This window comes from Eurytemora carolleeae, unplaced genomic scaffold (genome assembly GCF_000591075.1).
Source record: "Eurytemora carolleeae unplaced genomic scaffold, Eaff_2.0 scaffold1284, whole genome shotgun sequence".
In the NCBI taxonomy this organism is placed as follows: domain Eukaryota; kingdom Metazoa; phylum Arthropoda; class Copepoda; order Calanoida; family Temoridae; genus Eurytemora; species Eurytemora carolleeae.
The window spans coordinates 80,778-101,660 of NW_019397191.1; the positions used below are offsets into that span (position 1 = coordinate 80,778).

A 20,883-nucleotide genomic window follows, 5' to 3' on the forward strand; every position below is an offset into this window, starting at 1 on the left:
ATCCTGAGTTTGAGCGCAAAGTCGACGTTCAAAATTGTACTTTTGGGTGGATACTTTTTCAGAATTGTTTTTATGTAAACAAATCTCTACAGTAAACTAATTAGTTATTTAGGAACAGGTTGAGAAAATAAAAATTAACCTTATCATCGAAAATAAGTAATCTTGTTCAATTATTAGTTTATATTTTCTCATTATTCTAGTTGCTCTATTTTGTGGAAAAGACGACATTTGAAGAATTTGTAGAAATCTGCGAATAATTAAATTTATAAAAAATAAGAAATTCAATATAATGATACAAACGAAATAATTGATTCTACCATTAATCTATTGACAAATTTCTTTTGAAAAATATGTTCCTAACCATCTAAAGTTTACAGTATAATTTTTACTTTATTTTTTGTCGTCGTTATCTAATAATTTAAAAAACCCGATTCTGAAAACTTACCCACCCAAAGTCATGATTTTTATGTCGACTATGTACTTAAACTCAGTAATTATACATCGTGGAAAAGTTTTATATGTCGCAAATGAATCCTAAAGAAGTTGTCCATAACACTGCATACTCAGTTTAACTACCTTACCTAGCCGGTCTGTCCCTTTAAAGAATATTAATGTCCATGTATAGCCGTATGTTTACACATCTAATTTTATTTTCTACACTAAGCATGATAATTGAGAACTTGAGAAGTAGCTCTTTACAAAATTGTTTTTCATCTCCGATGGCAGTTTATACCCGGAAACCCCCCCTGCAATGTTTGCAGGGGGGGGGTTACGAATAGAATTTTTTGGCGCGAAGTGCAAAGACATTTTGTATCCCCCTGGGAAAAAAAATTCTTCCCCCCAACGTAATTTTATTCAGGCATTTTAGTATTTTTTGTAACGGAAAATTAGTTTTCTTTTGATTGCAATTCAAGTCTCTTTCTCAGCGAAACAAAAAACCTACCAAGGACGAACTCGACGAAATGATTAAAATTAACAATCTTTATAACTACATTTTAATAAATTATACGAAAACTAAACCAATTTTGTATTTTTTTTTAAGAATCATGAAATAATAATAGAAATTTACCTTTTTCGAAAAAAATTATTCTTTACAAAACTTTGAAATAAAAATGATCTTTAGGAAATGATTTTCGATAACAGCTACTTCTTTTTTGCAATGTCATAAAAATGTTTAAGTTACAAAAAATTCGCAAGTAATGCCTTAAAATCTAGTCATGCTTAAAGATGTATTTTTTCTGGTATTTGTATTTAATACAATTTTCTGCAAATAACCTTTTCATTTGAATAGAAAACGTGATTGATAATATTATATTAGTCACTTTTGCTAGCGTCATTTTTTAATCTTTTTGGCTATGTGTCATTATTGCTTTATGATATTGTTACTTTATGAATTTTTTTCTACAAAGCCCATTATTAACACAATAAGTCCTTTTTAAAGCCTTGCATGCTTACGCGCCTTACAGAACAAAAAATTTAGAAAAATGCATTAATGCAAAATTGCAAAAATGCCATTTTGAAAAAAAAATCCACAGATTCGTCCTACTTTACTTCAAAAATAGCATCTACGCTGCAGAAATTTTGTAGCCAGGATAAAACAAAAATGTTCACTCACTGAAATAAGCAAAATCGTTTAATATTTATAATTTTTTCCTTTAAACCTAGAATTTTTCAACTCCAATTTATTTCGATACTGAAAAAGTTTTAGATTGTTAATTAACTTACATTGATGATAAATAATTTAATTTTTAATTACTGATGGATAACTTTGTAAATATAATTAATATCAATTTAGTTGAAATTACGCAATATCTATCCCGCGTTCATCTCTCCGAGCTCCCCAGCCAAACCTCCTTGTATTGTGGATTTAACCAGAATAAATCATTTACTTTCATTTATCAACGGAATACTTTCCCCTTCATTATACAATACGATAAAGTGATTAAAACCGAAATGATTGTCGACATCGTTTTTTCTTTTAATAAAAAATGCTGTTTATGAATTTTAACTGATATTTCACAGCAATTAAAAATTTCAACCATTTTTAATTGTGTTTTCTCTGATAAAGTCACCTGCGCGGATTTACTCCGTCAAGAAGAGGAAAAAAACATTCCCTGTAATCGTTATTTTGCAACCTAGTTTTGCAGAAACAATGAAGATGCGAGTGATTCTAGTCCTTGCTTTTGCAACCTTGATTTCTGCAGAAGATGATCTACCGCAGCCTAGAGTTGACAGGTTTCCAGCATTTTTAAAATGATATTTAAAAATATTGCAAATTTTTTAGGTTTAAAATAAAAAAATCAACGATGCAAATTTTGGTACTGAGACAGAAATGACGACCTGTAACTTAATTGAATTAAAGACATGAAGAAAGGATTTAATTTACTTCTAATTTAGTCTTTTAATTGCATATTAAATGATTTGGCAAAGAGCTTTCAGCTGAAGTAAAACTGTAAATGTAAAAACAAAAACAAGGAATTTATAATTTTGTACAATTGTCTCTGATGTATAAAACTTTGTGGGTAACCCTGTAAATTATTATCCAAAGTATTTGAATTAAGCTTTAGATGGTTGTTGTTCGTTTTCTTATTTTAATTTTGCTGGTTTAATTGCATTAACTTGTAAAATTCAGAATTTATAGGATTTTTTATTTTATATCTTTAAAAAATAGAAAAGAAATGGCGTCACTAAAAGTTGTCTCGATGCACAATTTAAAATTTTATAACCAATTCTTTACAAATTATAAAAAAATTGACGAAAAAACTAAAAAATGTTTTCAAATATGATTCCAAGAAATGTATAAAGTCAAAATATGCGGAATGAATGTGTTTCCTGGAACATTTATAAAGTTTTTATTAAAAAATAAACAGAATTTATAGGATTTTTATTTTATATCTTTAAAAAAATAGAAAATAAATTGCGTCGCTAAAAGTTGTCTGTCGCGCAATCTAAAATTTTTTAAACAAATTCTCTACAAATTGTAAAAAAAAAATTGACCACAAAACTAAAAAAATATTTATAATATGATTCCAAGAAATGTATCAAGTCAAAATATGCGGAATCAATGTGTTTCCTGGAACATTTAGAAAGATTTTTATTTAAAAATAAATATAAATAAAAAATAGATTACTGCACAATTCAAATCAGACTTATTTGTACACACATGGCCTTAGACAAGGCTCAACTTTCCAAATATTTAGACAAGGTCGTCTTTTCCTTGTATCAAGCAGTACAACAACAACTACACTGTCAACCAACTCTATCTGCTATGCAACTACAGGTAATAAAAAATAAGAATAAAAAAATCAATAAACAAATTTCGACGGGTCGACTTTTAAGAGCTGCTGTACATTATAATTACAGACTTTGTAGGCAAACCAGGACTGTACTTCTACAAATATTCTAACACGTCAGTAGTATAAAAAGTGTAAACAAACTCTATCCTCGTCTATAATATGTATTACTCATTTCACTGAAAACCCGAATTTAGATTTGTCCTCATAAAGTTTCTGTGTTCTTACTGTGAAAAAGTCTTTTCTGTAATTGTATCAACATAGTATATACATCGTAAATTATTAAAATGAATTAAACTAGACAAAACCTTTTAACTATTTCCATCGTCCTGCCCTGCTCTTAATTCTAATGTCAAACACAATGCTAAATATAGGGATGTTAACGTTTTCATTTTTTTTTAAAACGATCGTTTCGTTATGAAAACGACGATGAAAAATCGAAAACAAAACGATCGTTTTTTCAAAAAGTTCGTTTTTTAAAAATGGTCGTTTTTAAAACGATCGTTTTGAAAAACGATCGTTATTAAAAGCGATCTTTTTCTAAAACGATCGTTATTCGTTTTCTAAAAGTTTAAAACGAGTGGGTCGTTTTTAAAAAGATCGTTTTTTTTCAAAAAACGAAACGATCGTTTTTGAAAACGATTGAAAAACTAAACAAAAAACGATCGTTTTCAAACACGATTAACAACCCTAAATAGGAGGTTTCTATATTTGATGTAAACACTAAACACTGTTTAGCTCTTGGTATCACTACATGTGCTGGAAGGAAGAAAAGACAGCTTATTGAAGATCCTATCTCTCACATTAAATCTGAAATTGAACTCACCAAACCTACCAGAGTTTACAGGTTCAATCTTGTTAACCAAGCTATATCTAACTATTTGAGAATTAAACATTTTTCAAATGAATGAAAAAAAATGAGAATTACTTCTCAAATTGACTTACTAGAGACTAACTAACAACATCTAATCAAGGTTGTAAAATAAGGTTAGTTACTCATGATGCGCCCCAATGTATGAAAAATGGCGTCTCCTTAGATAGATAGATAAATACCCAATATGACGTCACTAACTATAGAGGCGAGAGTGACGTCATATAGGGTATTTTTCTCTCTATCTTAGGAGACAACATTTTCTGTACATTGGAGTGCATCGAGATTAACCTGACTGTACAAAAACTACAATTTTTATAAATAGATTTTAAAACATCATTAAAGGGACCGTTCACTTATTTGGATAATTTCAGGGTAAACTAAACAGCCTATTCGCTGTTGATTGGTAATTGTCATGAACTAGTGTCTATAGAGAGGGACCGTCCCTTTCCGCTCAAATTCTGAACAAAAAAATCGGATTTTTCTCCGGCCACAGTTGTCTTTGAAAAGTAAGACTATTACCAATCAACAGCAAACAAGCTGTTAAGTTTACCCTAAAATTACCCAAATAAGTGAACGGTCCCTTTAAAAAGAAAATCATATACCAAAATCTTCATAATTGGCTTAAATATTTAAAAAGTCCCCTTCAATCTAATTTTAGATTTATTCCTGTACTTTTAAAAACTTTTAACCCCTCTAGGCAACCTGATGATTTTGCTCTTGATTCGTCAGCTGATCTTGAGTCTGGTTCTAACAGGTGAGGAAACTGGTTTTACAAAACAAAAAATGGCCAAACTAAAGAAGCTTGAAAAATTACAGGATCAAGGAGGAGATTTGGTTTATCATCAAAAATATTTCTTTAAAATTCACAAATTAATATTGTTCAATGGTGGAAAAATGTAACACGTCTAAAGAGGGAGCTGAGGGGTTGCAGAACATCCATGAGCCCCGCTAACTGAACGTGAAGACAAAGCTGGTTAGCCTGGCAGACGTAGCATGCGGCTCGAAGACGATTTTGACTGGCTAGGAGACCATTTTACGAATCAGGAGGTTCTGGAGGTCAGTTAGCGGGGCTCATGTCATGGATGCTCTACACCCACTCCCTAGTCTAAATAGCAAAGTCTAATCAAGTGTAGTTCTATGGTAAAAGGATTATCGATAGAACGTAAAATACTTTATAATTAGACCGGTCTTGGAAATTTTACATGCATTTAATAAAAGATGAAAAATTCACAATTTTAAAAAATTGAAAATAAAAATGTAATTTCTATAGGAAACCCAAGTTCTTCTTGTACTGGATGACCACCACCTCCACCTCTACCACGACCACGTTTACCACCACCCAGACCCTCTCAAGTATTAATTGCACGCCGAACAACTTCATCTACTCCCTCTGTGGTTAATTCAAATATTTATGCGTAATTGTTTTGTTAAGTTTTTCTTTTTAAAAGTATTGAATATAATCCAAAGGTAAAAAATCGTACATTAGAAAATTATCCATCTTTGTTACGTATTTCACGTTTTGTTCACTTTCAGATCTAAACTTGATTTCATTTCATGTACAGATATTTTTACAGTACATACAAATACACTGGTAATATTATTTTGTTGCCTAATTTGTTAAAATAAAGGAACTTCATGTAAAAATAGTTATTTTTAAAGGAGTTAATTTTTAATCTGATTTTTCTATACAAACTAATTTCTGAACGAAAGATTTTCCTTAAAGGGAGTGACCGTCAACATTTGGTAGTTGAACTGAGAAATATTTTAGGCTTCATTTGAAGCATATAAAACGTTTTAATGATGTTTAATAACTGAGTTTAAGCGCAAACCCAACTTTCAAAATCATCCATGATTAAAAAATGATTAAATAACGACGACGAAAAACCTAGAACACATAAAGATGGCCAAATTCTATTTAAAACAACCAAAATTTCTTGTTTCCTGTGTCATTTTTATTTTTCGCGTTTTTGATTAATTGCATGTGAAAGGTTGATAAAACACTGCTTTGTTTAAGTGTTCAATTGTTGTTTTTTTAAAGTTCAATTAATAAAAATTTGATACGTAATGTAATTGATTTTTTATTCTTTTATTTTCTGAAGGAAATCAGCACTCTAGGAAACTTTGTTCTTGAAAACTTTAATTTTAATAAGAAAACGAAAGGATCAGGCTGAAAACGAAAGGATCAGGCTGAAAATGAAAGGATCAGGCTGAAAACGAAAGGACCAGGCTGAAAATGTTAATTTTTATGAAAACACCACTAAAGCTGGATCAAGGATAGCCATAGGTAATTATAAACAGAGAGTTAAAGATACTGAGAACAATAATGCCTTTAAAATGTTTCTCAAACGAAAGTTATGTCGCCAAAGTGTATTTTTGCGTGATGTTGGATGGGGTTATCTGATTACAAGGATGTACAGGGGGAAGAAGGCTTTTGCTGCCAATGAATCCAGAAGAAATTCTGAGCAGAAAGATTTTTGAAAATGTCTTCCTTATAAACAGAAATGTATCAAAACTTCTATACTAAACTAATTAGATGTTTTGGAACACAATAATTGGAACACATCAATAGAAATTTGTCAATAAATCAATGTTAAAATCAATTATTTCTTTTCCATCATTATATTGTAATTCTTATTCCTTACGACTTTGTTCGCAGATTTCTACAAAATCTTTAAATGTCGTCTTTTCAATAAAAAGTCCAGAAAATCTACAGAAAATGTTTGTGAAGAATGAGAGATTACAGAAACTAATAACTGAATAAGATCGCTTATTTTCGATAAGAGTTAACTTTTATTTTCTCAACCTGTTCCTAAACAATTTATTAGTTTACTGTAGAATTTTTGTTACATTTTTGTCGTCGTTATTTATTAATTTTAAAAAATCTATTCTCAAAACGTAACCACCCAAATGAATGATTTTGAAAGTCGACTTTACGCTCAAACTCAGTAATTATACATCATTAAAACGTTTTATATGTCTCAATAAATCCTAAACAATTTCTCTACAATACTACATTCTCAGTATAACTGTCATTCATTGCAGGACACTCCCTTTAACAAACGATTTTACTGAATGAATGTTTTTACTAAACGTACGATTTATCTAAACGAAATTTATCAAAATGATAAACGAAAACGAAATGACATTAAAGAATTCAAGCTAACGATAGAAATTAAATTAGAGCTAAACAACCCAAAAATAAGAATTAAAATTGACCAATTACCGAAGGACAAACGAGTGAATTGAAAAAAAAACCAGGGAACAGGAATAAAAGGAAGGGAAATGGCGCTGGTCTGGCATGAGAAAGCCAGTCGCACTACAGCCTAGCAGACAAGTTCGTTATTACACACTCACACTCTATTGGTACAGACACACAATATGACTACAGTCTAGGAAATTGCAGAACAATTTTTCAGCTCTGACTGCTTAATGAATGCATCTAACAAGTTAATAGTTCATTTGACCACACTATTTAAATGGTTTTTGGCTACAGGCAAAATTCCTGCTTTTTTACTACTGTGCACATTAGTGCCCATAGTGAAGGACAACTTAGATGACATTGCTATCAGTGACAATTACAGGGCAATTGCCATTGGCAGCTTGATTCTAAAATGGTTTGACTGGTTGATATTAATTCTAAACTCTGATAAGCTGACCACAGATGAACTTCAGTTTGGGTTTCAGAAGCTAGCCAGTACTACAATGTGCAGCTGGGGGGTCAACTCTGTAGTGGATTATTATAACAGAGCTGGTANTTTAAAAAAATTTATTTAAACAAATTTAAACTACACCATTTATATATGTATTTATATCTTTGTGTGTGAATAAATCTTTATAATAATATAATAATTAAGCTTGAATAACGAGTAGTTTATTTTAAACTCAATTAAAATTATTTTTTGCATAAAAATTTGGCTTACAGTGTTGACTAAAATGTATAAATAATATATTACATGTATATTAAACTTAGTTTTAAGTAAACAATTAACAATAAACAAATGTACTCTCCTAGACTGTACAAATACCGAGATTCTTATGTACTGTATACACGTACAGTGCTCCTTCGGTTCGTTATTTCTTTCACACACTCTTTTGGTACAGACACAAATACATGACGCTTCCGTCCCCTGAAAAAAATCAAGCGTTGTGCACAAAGTCGTACGTTGTGCAGTACACTGTACACATGTTTCTTTTCGTGTACATATTTTCACTTTATCTATAAGTACATAAAACTTTGTGTTCGAAGTCACACTTTGTGAACTGTAGTCTCTCTTTACGTATATAGTCTCACTTTATGTACATGGTGTTCCTCTGATTGGGAAAGCAGTACGGTACAATAGACAGAAGAGAAATGATCCCAAAATCAGAATCCTTGTTTTGCTAAAAACAACAACAACAACTTCATGTCTTACTTCCCTTCACTTCTCTCGCTATATATGGATATGTATGTATGTATATATATACATATATATATATATAAATATATTGCTTATGTCTGTATGTATCCAATAAACGGCTGATGAAAAACTTTGCACGGAAAAAAGTTGATTTTTTTTAATGCGCCCATTTCAACAGAAAAATACGCAACAAACGTGAAAACGATTAAAATGGCAACAGTTATAAACTCAAATAGCTAATTACAGAATTGGGGGCGCGATCTACAAGCCAAGTTCATCTAATCTTGTAGACGTAATTTCAAGTGACTATCCAATTGAAGAGTGTAACGATTATAAAATTTTAACTGAGGTCTTTCTTCAAAAGTTACTACTTGCAGATTTTTGGCTACAGATACAATATAGGAAATTTTGAGAATTAAAATATAGAAGGTTCCTCGAAATCAAGCTCACTGTCTGTTAAAATATGCTAGTAAGTGATGGGGGGAAAAAAGTTTTATTGATGCAGATGCCTTGAAGCATAGATTAGTAACAATAAGACAAAACACTAGATATCGTCTTTTCAAGACTTAGGGGTTTTTCGTTCACAATAACCCTAAGGCAGAAGCCCAAAGGAGTTAAACGCTTGCCTTCTCTCTCTGTCTTGTCATTCAACGTGGCATGCACATAACTCATTTGGGCTCTGCCTCACCTCACCGCGTTATTGTTAACAAAAAACACCTAAATCTTCAAAAGACGACAACTGGTGTTCTATCTGCATTGTTATTAATCTATGCCTTGCAGTTTCGATGGCTAATGCTGTATTTTGCAACATCAGAACATTTTGAAGAATTAAAGAAGATAATTTGTAAAAATTGTAAAATATTTGTTGATTTTGTTTCCTGTGTGAACAGCTCCTGGCATTTTTGTGTACATGATATGTACAGCAGTACAAGAAACACTGTATACCAGAGTTCCTGCAGTACACCACATTTTCGAGATCTATACCTAAATCGCGATCAAGAAAATATGTACAGGGTGTCTAAATTAATGGGGAATAAGGGTCTGCAGGCTCGGTTGTAATACAATTTTTAAGATTGAGACCATTTTCAATATCTACGTACACTATCCGATTCAATGAGCCCAATTTAGGCAATTGTAGAATGTAGATTTAATTGTTGAGCGAGTAAATTTGGTAAAAAAAATAATCTCCCTTTGCACAATTTTGTAATCGGATTTTCAAAATAGAGACCTGTTTTATATATTTACGTACAATTTCCGATTTATTAAGCGCAATAGATAGTAAAATGACAAAGCCCCAAAGCCTAATTTACTTTACGAATTTGAGGTCAACATCAGGAGAGAAATAGCTGCCCTGGGCTCTGGTGTCTATCAAAAGGCTTTTTTGAAGTTAGATCAAGGGCCCAAAAGTATCTTGCTGCTAATGGTGGACATTTTGAAAAAGATTGTAATAAACTGTAATAAACTGTAATCTAACATTGAATACAAAATTGTGCAAACGGAGATATACTTTTACTTTTTACTCTCTCCCATCGGGGGGGCGGAGGGGGGGGGGAGATGAAGATCTGTGGATTAAAATCGTGAAAGTATACACTTTACATATTTTCAAAATACTTCCCACTGTTTTTGCCCTGTATATTTTCCTTTCTCATGATCTATGGGGGGGGGGGGGGGGGGGCGGCAGAAAATTGATATGATTTCTATTAACAGTGAACAAATGTATATTTGGCGACTTTAGAAGATTAGTCTTTACATAGAACTAAATTTTACCACTTGACTTTCTCTAAAATTTGAAATTATTAAATATGTTGAAAATGTTCCTTGATGAAGTAGAAGATTACAAATATCTCCATCATGTACTGTTCCAACTGTACACGGTAGATGTACAACAGGAGTAGTACTACCTCTCTTCCAATCCTGACAAAAATTTTTATGTAATTTCATGACAGATACATTTGGTTAATTTACGTTCGGTCAATTTACGTTGGTTTATATTACGCTTAGTCATTTCAGATTTGGTCAATTTACATTTGGTTAATTTACATTTGGTCAATTTACATTTGTTTAATTTACGATTGGTCAATTTACATTTGTTTAACTTACATTTATTTAATTTACGTTTAGTTTGGTCAATTTATACATTTAGTTAATTGACATTTGGTCAATTTACATTTGTTTAATTTACGTTTAGTCATTTCAGATTTGGTCAATATATACATTTAGTTAATTTACATTTGGTCAATTTATATTTGTTTAATTTACGTTTAGTCATTTCACATTTGGTCAATTCACATTTGGTTATTTTACGCTTAGACATTTCACATTTGGTCAATATATACATTTAGTTAATTTACATTTGGTCAATTTACATTTGCTTAATTTACGTTTAATCATTTCACATTTGGTCAATTTACATTTGGTCCATTTAGATTTAGTCAAGAGGTCTGTAGGGCTGGGCATCGTTCCTGGGGAAAAATCTTTCTTTTACGAGAACGAACAGAAACTATCAAGAACGATCCCAATGTTTCGAAAAAAAGAACTAACACATAGAACGGGTTCTTAAAAATATTGGTACAATTATTACGAACGTGGAACGAATGAAATTGCTTGAAAAGAACGTTAAAATCAAGTCCGCGTGCTTATTATCAGGAACGTGTAAGGTATTCAGAATGGTGAGGGGAAGTATGTTTGCTAAACTATATAATAAAATAGGGAGGAAGGGGGAGTGGAGGGGGAGGGGTGTTAAACAATGTAGATACATAAACATATTATTACAAATATACAGGTTGAAATAAAAACAGGGGGGAAAGAAGAGGGATTAAAATAATAAAAAATTGTATTTTCTTACCCTCAAGTGTATTTGTCCTAAAAACAGAGCGAAAGGAAGTAAATTTCATGTGCAATAAATATTTGAATGTAAAGAACAGAATGAGGATGGAACCGTTCTTGACAAAGAACACAACGAACGGAACGGAACAGAATGAACTGTTCTCAAGTAAGAACGGAAAGAATGGAACGGATAGGAACGTGGATGGAACGATTGGAAAAAAACGAACGAGGACGGTAGGATCCAGCTAAAGGCCCTCGTTGTAGAACGGAACAAAACAATTTTTAAAAAGTCGGAACCTGCCCAGCTCTATGGAGTGTGGGGATAGCTGCTTTCAGGGGTTAGGAGTGGATCCTGCGATCTTTTTCCCTCATTATACAGTACACCAAAGTTTATTAATTTGTGCATAATTACAGATAAATACCTGGAGGTAATGAGGTAGATAAAAAAGAACAGAGACTCCCTAAATATTATAGGGGGTAAAAAGGCGTATTCTGTTTTGATACCGCCAATGGCCATTATACATGGCGGGCTGGAACAGAAACAAAAATAAATCAAATAACAAAAATTGAAAATGTTAAAATTATAGAAAACGAAAAAAGCTGAAGAATTATTACAAAATTACCAAGATACATTTTAAATATTGTTTCAAGAATCATGCGGCCAAAATTTGGTTGACATAGAAATGCCAAAATTTATCAAACGATATACAAGTTCTTTTTATCTGTATCGGAAGATTTTCATTTTATATTCTGATCTCTCATTCAAAATTCTTTAAAAGCAGCGCAAGAATTCTGACATACTTAAATATTTAAAATAAAAAGCCAATAAAAAGATCAAAAAGTAGTAAATATGAAAATTTTTTATTTAGGGTTAAAATGGGTACTATTGACGTAAGACTTACTAAACTTTAACTGTGCCCTCTAACTTACTGTGTAGGTGGCTTCATATAACAATAAATAAGATAGATAAAATATGTGCAATAATTGTTGACGTCTAATTTACTTAATGAAAACCTGATCCTTGACGTAATTTGTGTAAAGAAAAAGTAAACATACCTATAATCCACCATGTTTCTCTTAAAGCGTAGACCAACCCGATTTATACTGCCTCTGAACACAGTTCTAAAAAATGTCATTACAATGCTTGTAAGTACGTAACCTGAATCCCCAGAGCTGGAATTTTTCCCTTCCGTACTTTTTACTAACATGGATGTCTCCGATTGCGTTCCTCCAAGTACGGTGAAACACACTCCCCTTGACGAACTCGAATCCCCAGCGATGGGATTTTGCCAGCCACACCTTTTATTAATATTGGACGGATCGTACTGTGTCCGTTCTCAGTATGGTAAAACACAACCCCCAGAGGGTAAAAAAAAATGGAAAGCATAGACAAATTTTACTATGTGCTGATACTTATACTTAGGAAGACATCTACGGACTCTGTCTGTGTTCTTTGGGAGCTACAGTTTACGTGGTTCTGACTGGTTTGCCAATGTAAGAACTATACCAACCTATATGACAGCTGATCGGACTAAACGCAATCAAAATGAAGGACTATGTGTACCAAAAGCAGCAAAAGGGAATGTAAAAACCACATGACATCATATTTCTTAACAAAAATATTGGTGTTTACAAAACCGCCTGAAACCATTCATGAAACCAGGTTTGCTATATTGGGTTTCATTTCGATACTCTGTCTTAAGTTTGCCCAAAACTGATCCCAAATAAAACTATACCTTGACAAGCGAACTGCCCGGATGTATGTGATGAAGTAGGTAACGGTGAAGAAGGTCAGGAACGCTATGGACATTAGCCGACCCTGTCATAAAAATCTCGGTTAAAAAGTCTGTAAGCGCAATTACAAGTGATCCTACATGCAAAGATGGAATGCCCGATTCACAACGGTACATTTGAAACTTTTATCTGATCAATAACGCGGAAGATATAAGTATACTTACTTACTTACTTAAAAGTATACATTGAGCATCTAATTTATCATACAAAGCTTTTTAAGATACCGATGTGATTCAGATATTGCCATTGTTGCATGGAGGGTCAATTAAAAGTCTGCTTAATGCCCCTTTAAGTAACAAGATTGAACCTAAAAGAATGGAAATATTGAACCTAAAAGAATGAAGGTGGAAAAAATAATCAAAACAGCCAAGAGCTATTTTCCACCTAATTGCTTTATACTTGTACTGTTAATATAATCATCAATTTTGTGATTGTAAACTCTATCTGTATACAGATACATTTATTTTAGCAATAAACTTTATCCTATCTTATCTTATCTTGAACCTTAAAATAATGGAAATATTAAACCTTAAAAGAATGGAAATATTGAACCTTAAAAGAAGGGAAATATTGAACCTTAAAAGAATGGAAATATTGAACCTTAAAATAATGGAAATATTGAACCTGAAAAGAATGGAGGAAAGGAACTTTAAAATAATTTACGGCATTTATTCAAAAACATAATCTAAGAAGTAAAATTCTAAAGTAAATAAATACAAAACACTTCTAGTTTTGGCATTTCCAAAATTTGGTCTACCTTTTTGTGCTTTCAAAATTACGTGAGATTTTCGTCAAGATTTCGAGAATTTTGGTTTTATTTAAAAAATTCAAATACGAACGAAATTCTTTTATTGGCAGCTTAACTATTGTCATGTTTTCACGGACACTGTTCTTACCTTAGATGCAATTGGTTTTGTAAACTCCTTGACCTTATGCCTGAAATTTATAAAATTAATTAACAGAAAAAAATCAATTGGGTTTCATGCACAGAACAGAGATTAGAATAGAAAGGAAATTAGACAATCCCTCGGTATGTATTTTGTCAGTCCCTTTGAGTCTGAAAATTTGACACAGTACATCACACTAATACAGTATTATCCTTGGACATATCCGTTACCAAGGATATAATGCAAGGAAACTTAATTGCAGTTGCGTATACTCTGTGTACATATTGAAACCAGTTCTCTCTGGACGGAATTTGTAAACAAGAATAGGTGCATTAGTTTTTGTTTAGTATCCGAGGAGGATAAAAGCATTTAATTTTAATAATTTTGATAATTCACATAATAGTTTCCTATGACCAGAATATTTCAGGCTATGACACCCGTCTTGTGTTTACATTACCGCCCAGAGATAGTACACTGCAGTATAAAAGACGCATACACCTCTGAAATAACTTTCCTTGCATCAAAACCTTATTGGTTACAATTTCTTTTTTTTTGCAAAGTTGTTAAATAACTTTTAGCGTGTGTATTAGCTATAGATGACTTTGAATTATTAATTAAATTGCAGACTAAATCTAAAATGGCTAAACTTATAGTCCTGTAGGAATATTTTAAAATGTATTCTAATATCACTGTAAACTCCGGTTCATTTCAAGTACCGAGCCCACTTCTAAGGAGTTAAGAGAATGATAGATTACAGACAAAACAGTCAGAAACGGGACAGTAAACCAAATGAATCGGTTCTATCTGGTGAGATTCTAGTGCAGGTAACAGAAGAAATATAAAATGGCTAGTCCTGAATTGAAATATTTAAAATGTTTATCTATAGCAGAATTTAACTAAAATGGCTATCTACAGCAGAATTTAACTAAAATGGCTATCTACAGCAGAATTTATCTAAAATGGCTATCTACAGCAGAATTTATCTAAAATGGCTATCTACAGCAGAATTTATCTAAAATGGCTAGCCTTTGATAGAAAGATTTAAACATGGCTACCCACAGCAGAATACATCTAAGATGGCTATATAGTCTTGCAGACAGTACGATTTTAAAAATGGCTACCCAAAACAGACTAATAGAAAGAATGTTAGATAACTACCCAAAACAGAACAAATCTAAGATGGCTATAGCCCTGCAGACAGTAAGATTTTGAATAGAAACATTTTTAAATAGCTACCCACCCGTGACAGAAGACGACGACAAACATGTTTGCCGGGAACTCTTTATCTGAGAAGAACCAGAGAGAGCTCAACCAGAAGGATAAGAGAAGACTGAAGCAGACGTAGCAGAACTCCAGCATGTTTGTACCTGAAAGGGATTGTTCATTAGTTTAAGGAATGCCCACATGATACCCGATATTTATGATTAAGAACATAACCCTTATCGCTCTAGAATGTCCAAGAAAGCTAATTAATCAATAAATTGACAAGAAACCTGATTTTCTTGAAAGCGTCGAGGTTCTGGCCATTTTCGACAAATAAGAAAGGTAAAAGTACGTTCCTAATGATCCCTTATTACCAATAATGACGCAATATGTTTTTTACTGAAAGGCGAACAGTTACCTCTAAACCCGCTAGTTGGATATTCATAGAGATAAATCCACTTAAAATGTTTTTTTCTTAAAGTCGTCAATTAGACTTTTTAATTGAAATATCCAAGAAAAATTGGACTTCGTTAAATAGAGTGAGGGATGGATCAAGGTACGGATAGAAATGATCACCTCACCTTCTTTAATGAGATATTCTGGATACTTGATGAGGAAGAGTCTCACAAAAACTGCGAAGAAGCTTGGCCAGATCAGAAACATGGAGTGAATATTTTCCAGACTGAAAATATAAATAATATTTTATCAAAAATTTTTGTTTTAAATTATTTATTATTGTTTGCCGAACCATGCTTCTTTTCTGAGATATTTTTTTTGTTTAAAATATTTAAATGTTTGAGAAAATGAATATGAAAATTGTATTTGCAAAAGATTTTTAATAAAATCTTAGAATTTTAGTTTTTTTATTGACATGAAAAAAATATTTAGGGTTCAAGGTAAAAGCAAAAACTAATAAACTATTCATTAAAGGACTTCTTCATTTGACTATCCATTTTTAGAGTGGCATATGATCATTGGTCATGATGTTAGTCTGATTCACAACAGTACTCTTCAACCTTTTCTAATCAAAAATGAGAAGAATATTGTCGTTTTTACATACTGTTGAGTTTTGAGAATTATAAAGAACCAAGTCAATCTCAAAAACATATAAAACATATTAATAAGAGGGAACACTCCATATTTCCTCAGACAAAGGTGAAACAAGAATATTTTCAATTCGGACTTCCTACTCTTTATACATGGATGGTACAGAATATATAAAGAAATAAAGCTATAGCCAAAGAGAATAGAATATATATAAGAGTGGAATTTAGACAATCCCTCGGTATGAATTTTGTCAGTCCCTTTCAGCCTGAAAGGGAGTTCAAAGTATACAATTCATGTAAATGTTCACAAATTATTTGCAGTAGAGTTCATTAATACAGTATGTTCCCGGCCATTTCAATTTCGATTTTTTTAAAGTTTATTATTAGATTGATTTCTATCAACGTGTGCATGACAGGCTATCAAAGAATTGATTTAGAGAAAATAAAATAATGTTCAAGAAAACTTTTCTATTAAATGATGTTCCAGGGCTCAAAAGGTTATATAGCATAAATATGTGAAGTGCACCTGAGTAGGGAAACAGTAAAACAAAATGGCCGTTTTACACTTTTACGAGTAAATTCTACTCTAATATATATTCTATTCTCTTTGGCTATAACTAAGAAATACAACCTGAAAAAGTTGGTGCATTCCCTAACATCTTGGGTTTCCGCGAAGATGAGAACCCAAAGCTGATATAAACTCAAATTCTGCAACATAAAATATCAAAGAAATATTCTTTGGAGAGTAANAACAATTTCTCGCTTATTTTGAACGTAAATTTATTCTTTATTACCTCAGATCCCGCGCAAGTAAACAAACTGATCCGTACTGCAAAATAAATCCAAAATAAATTCAAAATAACACTGCAATAATTTAAAACAAAATGATAATGTTCCATTCATTAACTAATTTACTGAAAATACAAAGTATAAACGGACATACCTCCTTGTTCGACAGACAGAGCACAAATGGTGCTTTGTTTACATTTGCAGTACATTGTTTGTTTACTTTCGGGAAATCCGGAAAATATGTAAAAAATATTGCTAGATTATTTAAATTAAAATTAAATATTAAACGAACAATTATTAAACCAGGAAATCAAAATCATACAACATTATTATTATTATTATTATTTTGTTTATTATTATTATTATTTACTATTATTATTATTAAGTATATAGACTACCTGGACCGTGTACATAATCTGTACAACAATTCTCCAGAGATCCATGTATTTAGGGCTCCAAGTACAGGAGGAAGAGATCCAACTAAAAAATATTACTTAGATCCAGAATGTTACGAAAAGTTGCATCAATTTCCACGGCTGGGTCGACTTTGGTTTTTCCAATTTCTTGCATTACACTACAAATAAAGTGCATTTGTCAGCATTTAAGAAATGTAGAATCAACAACATTACAAATGCATGACATTTTTTGCTATACATATAGAAGTTTCATTGTATAGTACTGTGGCGGAAGACGACTCAAGATGAAGAGGCTGAAGCCGGATATTCGGACGCGGCAAGATGAACATTCTATTCCTGCCACGTCACCTTGATATATGTTTTCGATTAAGATAAATTAGGTTTAAAATATTAGTTAATAAAGTATTTCTTTAAACCTTGACGTGTATTATTGAGCGTAGCCAAAGTACATTTATTTTTGTTAATCTAATCATAAAAAGATTTTATGCAAAATTACTGCCATGACTTTATGAGCTCTGATAAAGAAATATTTATTGAATTGCAAATCAAAAAACCAAAACTAATTAATTTTCGTCTCAATATCTCTTAATTAAAAAGAGGAATTATGAATGAAAAAATACATTCAAAGAGTAAAGACCTCCCAAGGGGGGGGGAGAGCATGGGGGTTCAGTCCATGGATTAGTGAAATCTATTTTTCCAAGCTGGGTTTTCACCCCCCCCCCCCTCTGGAAGATGCAGCCACCCATAGACAAATTTCAAACTAACAAAAAATTTACCATCTCTATGGCGTATAGGGCGCCCTTTCCTTTAAAAATTTGAGCTTTTCACGTTTGCTCTGAAAGCGACACACTTTCAAAACTAATGATAGTTGACATTTTTTTTCGGACAAAACTCTTCAAATTCGCATTTTTCGCAAAACAAATCATTTCGAAATTTCTCTAAAATAGCGAATATTTTTGATTTCCCTTTTTCGGTGTAAACCTTTTTACAAACTTGAATATACCTATGTAAGTAAAAGAATGAAAGAGTGGCATTGCTTAATGTTTATTCTCCACAGTTAGGCTCATTACTGTTCTAGAAGATCAGAGAAGGCAGAGCGAGAAAACTCTCTATTTGAAAATGTCCTCGATTTTATTAAATAGACATATCGGTTTGTCCAATACCAGGCCTGTAAATTGTAACTAAGTTTTATGCTATTGTTAACAGTCAATCCCTTTCTTTGAACCCTCCAAAGAAAAACAAAAGACAACATTTTTATTTTTACATTCTTAACTTCTTGTAGTTTTCAGGTGGGAACCTGAACCTGTACAACACTGTACAGCACACAGTACAGATACATGGTGCACTGTACAGTGTACAGTGTACATTACACGTACACTGAAGTGGTCTGACAGGGAATCTGTTCTTGTTTATTGTTCATTAAATCTTATTCAACAATTTAAAAATATTTCTTCTTTAATAATTCTTATTTTAGATATTATATTATTTTCATTCTTTTCATAAATTCCTTGTAAATGAAATTATATCTGCTTATTTTAAGAGGGTTCTACTAATATTTTTGTATGAAGATAAATATATCAATTAAAAATTAAAAATAAACAATTTGAATTGTAACTTAAACAAAATATAATTATAAGAAGTATGACAATATGAATCATATCAGACTGCACTTTTTATTGTTCTTTAGTTAGTTTGGTCTTACAATTATACATTGAATATGGTCTGTTGTTTTATAAACAAATCCTTTTGACTCACCTGATGTCGGACTCTCGGACAAGAATGAAATATTTGGAATTGATGAGAGCAGAGCCCGTTTTCTCCATTAATGTTTAAACAGTGGTCGTGTTGTTCACGTACTTTGGGGGACGATTATAGTATGGCCGCTAGATGTCTCTCGTACGAACTATCTATCTATCAGATAAGAATTTTGCGTGAGACATCTAGCGGCCAAACTATCGTCCCCCAAAGTACGTGAACAACACGGCAACTGTTTAAACATTATTATGGAGAGAACGGACTCTGAGGAAAACTTGAAATACAGGGTTACCAACAAAAAAGGAAACTTGCGATTGTATGGAATTTGTTCTATCCATATTCTTGCAATCGTGGTTCCTCGTAGGACAAAACTGCATTTTTTCTGTGATTAATAAGTGAGCCAAACTAAAAAATTAAGCTTAACATTGTTTAGAGTTTGAGGTCGTCTTAACTGTCTCATCCTTTGTATTTGATCCTGTAAATCAATTGGTATTTCTTAAAAATGAACCATGCACATTGAGCATAAGTTCAAGAGGTGCATGATCCTAACCAGTAAAAGGTTTGTCTGGTGTAATGTTTACTTTTTACTCAGAGAGGGGCATCCTCTGCTATATATACTGAAGAAAAGAACTTCTATTTGTCACAAAATTCACAATTTACTGACATTGATTTTTCCAAAACATCAATTAATTCCGTAAAAATCAAAATTTTCAAAAATGTTATTTTTTCAAATATTTGGGTATTATATCTTACAGATCAATTCTTTTGAAGAAAATTATAATATTTGAAAATTCTAGCCATCCAAGCCCAACTTTTATTTAAATTTCAGGTAGAGACATCTAGTGGCGAAACTCAGAAGGTCCTAATCCGACCTAATACGACCTAAATCCAACTTAAGGGCACTGGTTAGGTTGTGACCAGTTTGGTAATCCATGACCATGCAAGTTCTAATTTGACTTAAGGTTCAAGTTATGAACATTTAAAGGACCAGTTAGGTAAAGCATCCAAGTCCGACCTAATCCAACCCAATCCAGTTAGGTCTCCTGACTTAACTCGACCAATCACGACCAAATCTGACTTAAGTGGATTGGTCAGGTTAAGACCAGTATGAGACCAGTTAGGTAACTCGACCTAACCTGACCAAACACGACCTAGGGGGACTGGTCATGTTTCGACCAGTTTGGTAATCTACGTAACCCGACCTAACCTGACCGAATGGGACTGGTCAAGCGACGTCGCTGGTTTCTAGGGTAGAGATTATAAAATCAGAGTTTGTGGCAATCCCTCAATTTAGAACCGAAACTCAAGTTGAATGGCCGAAGTGATTTTCTGGTTAGGGTTGCCAGATGGCTCTTTTTGGAGCCACATTTAAATTATGAAATGTTCCTCTGAATAAAGGAGGTGCAGTGATTTTCTGTTTTAAAATTAACACACCGCCTCCCCCCACTCTACTTGTTAACCAACTCAAAGCTATAATATATATTTATTGTTTACAAGGTCTGGCCTGTATTTTGTCTGGGTAGCAACATAACAGTGTCTAATGTCTATAGAATATTCTAGAAAAGATGATGAAATGTTCTCTACTCTACGTATAGGGTTAAGG

The 20,883-nt window shown here is 32.2% G+C and overlaps 2 protein-coding genes across 2 annotated transcripts; one reads left to right on the plus strand and one right to left on the minus strand.

Annotated features, from left to right (window-relative positions):
* The first annotated feature begins 2,126 nt into the window (after positions 1-2,126).
* On the plus strand, positions 2,127-5,626 carry LOC111712643 (uncharacterized). Its single transcript, XM_023487320.1, has 5 exons — positions 2,127-2,235; positions 3,201-3,280; positions 4,032-4,140; positions 4,865-4,921; positions 5,438-5,626. The coding sequence occupies exons 1-5, from the start codon at positions 2,153-2,155 to the stop codon at positions 5,565-5,567; spliced, it is 459 nt and encodes a 152-aa protein (XP_023343088.1). The 5' UTR covers positions 2,127-2,152; the 3' UTR covers positions 5,568-5,626.
* A 2,512-nt stretch (positions 5,627-8,138) lies between these two features.
* LOC111712636 (uncharacterized) lies at positions 8,139-17,069 on the minus strand (the record flags this gene model as incomplete). The annotated part of the gene is given in 10 exon segments (XM_023487314.1): positions 8,139-8,547; positions 9,443-9,513; positions 10,378-10,478; positions 11,813-11,851; positions 12,447-12,512; positions 13,127-13,209; positions 14,081-14,120; positions 15,312-15,438; positions 15,856-15,956; positions 16,952-17,069. Coding segments are annotated over 10 exon segments (807 nt in total). The 3' UTR covers positions 8,139-8,454.
* Between the last annotated feature and the right edge of the window lie 3,814 nt (positions 17,070-20,883).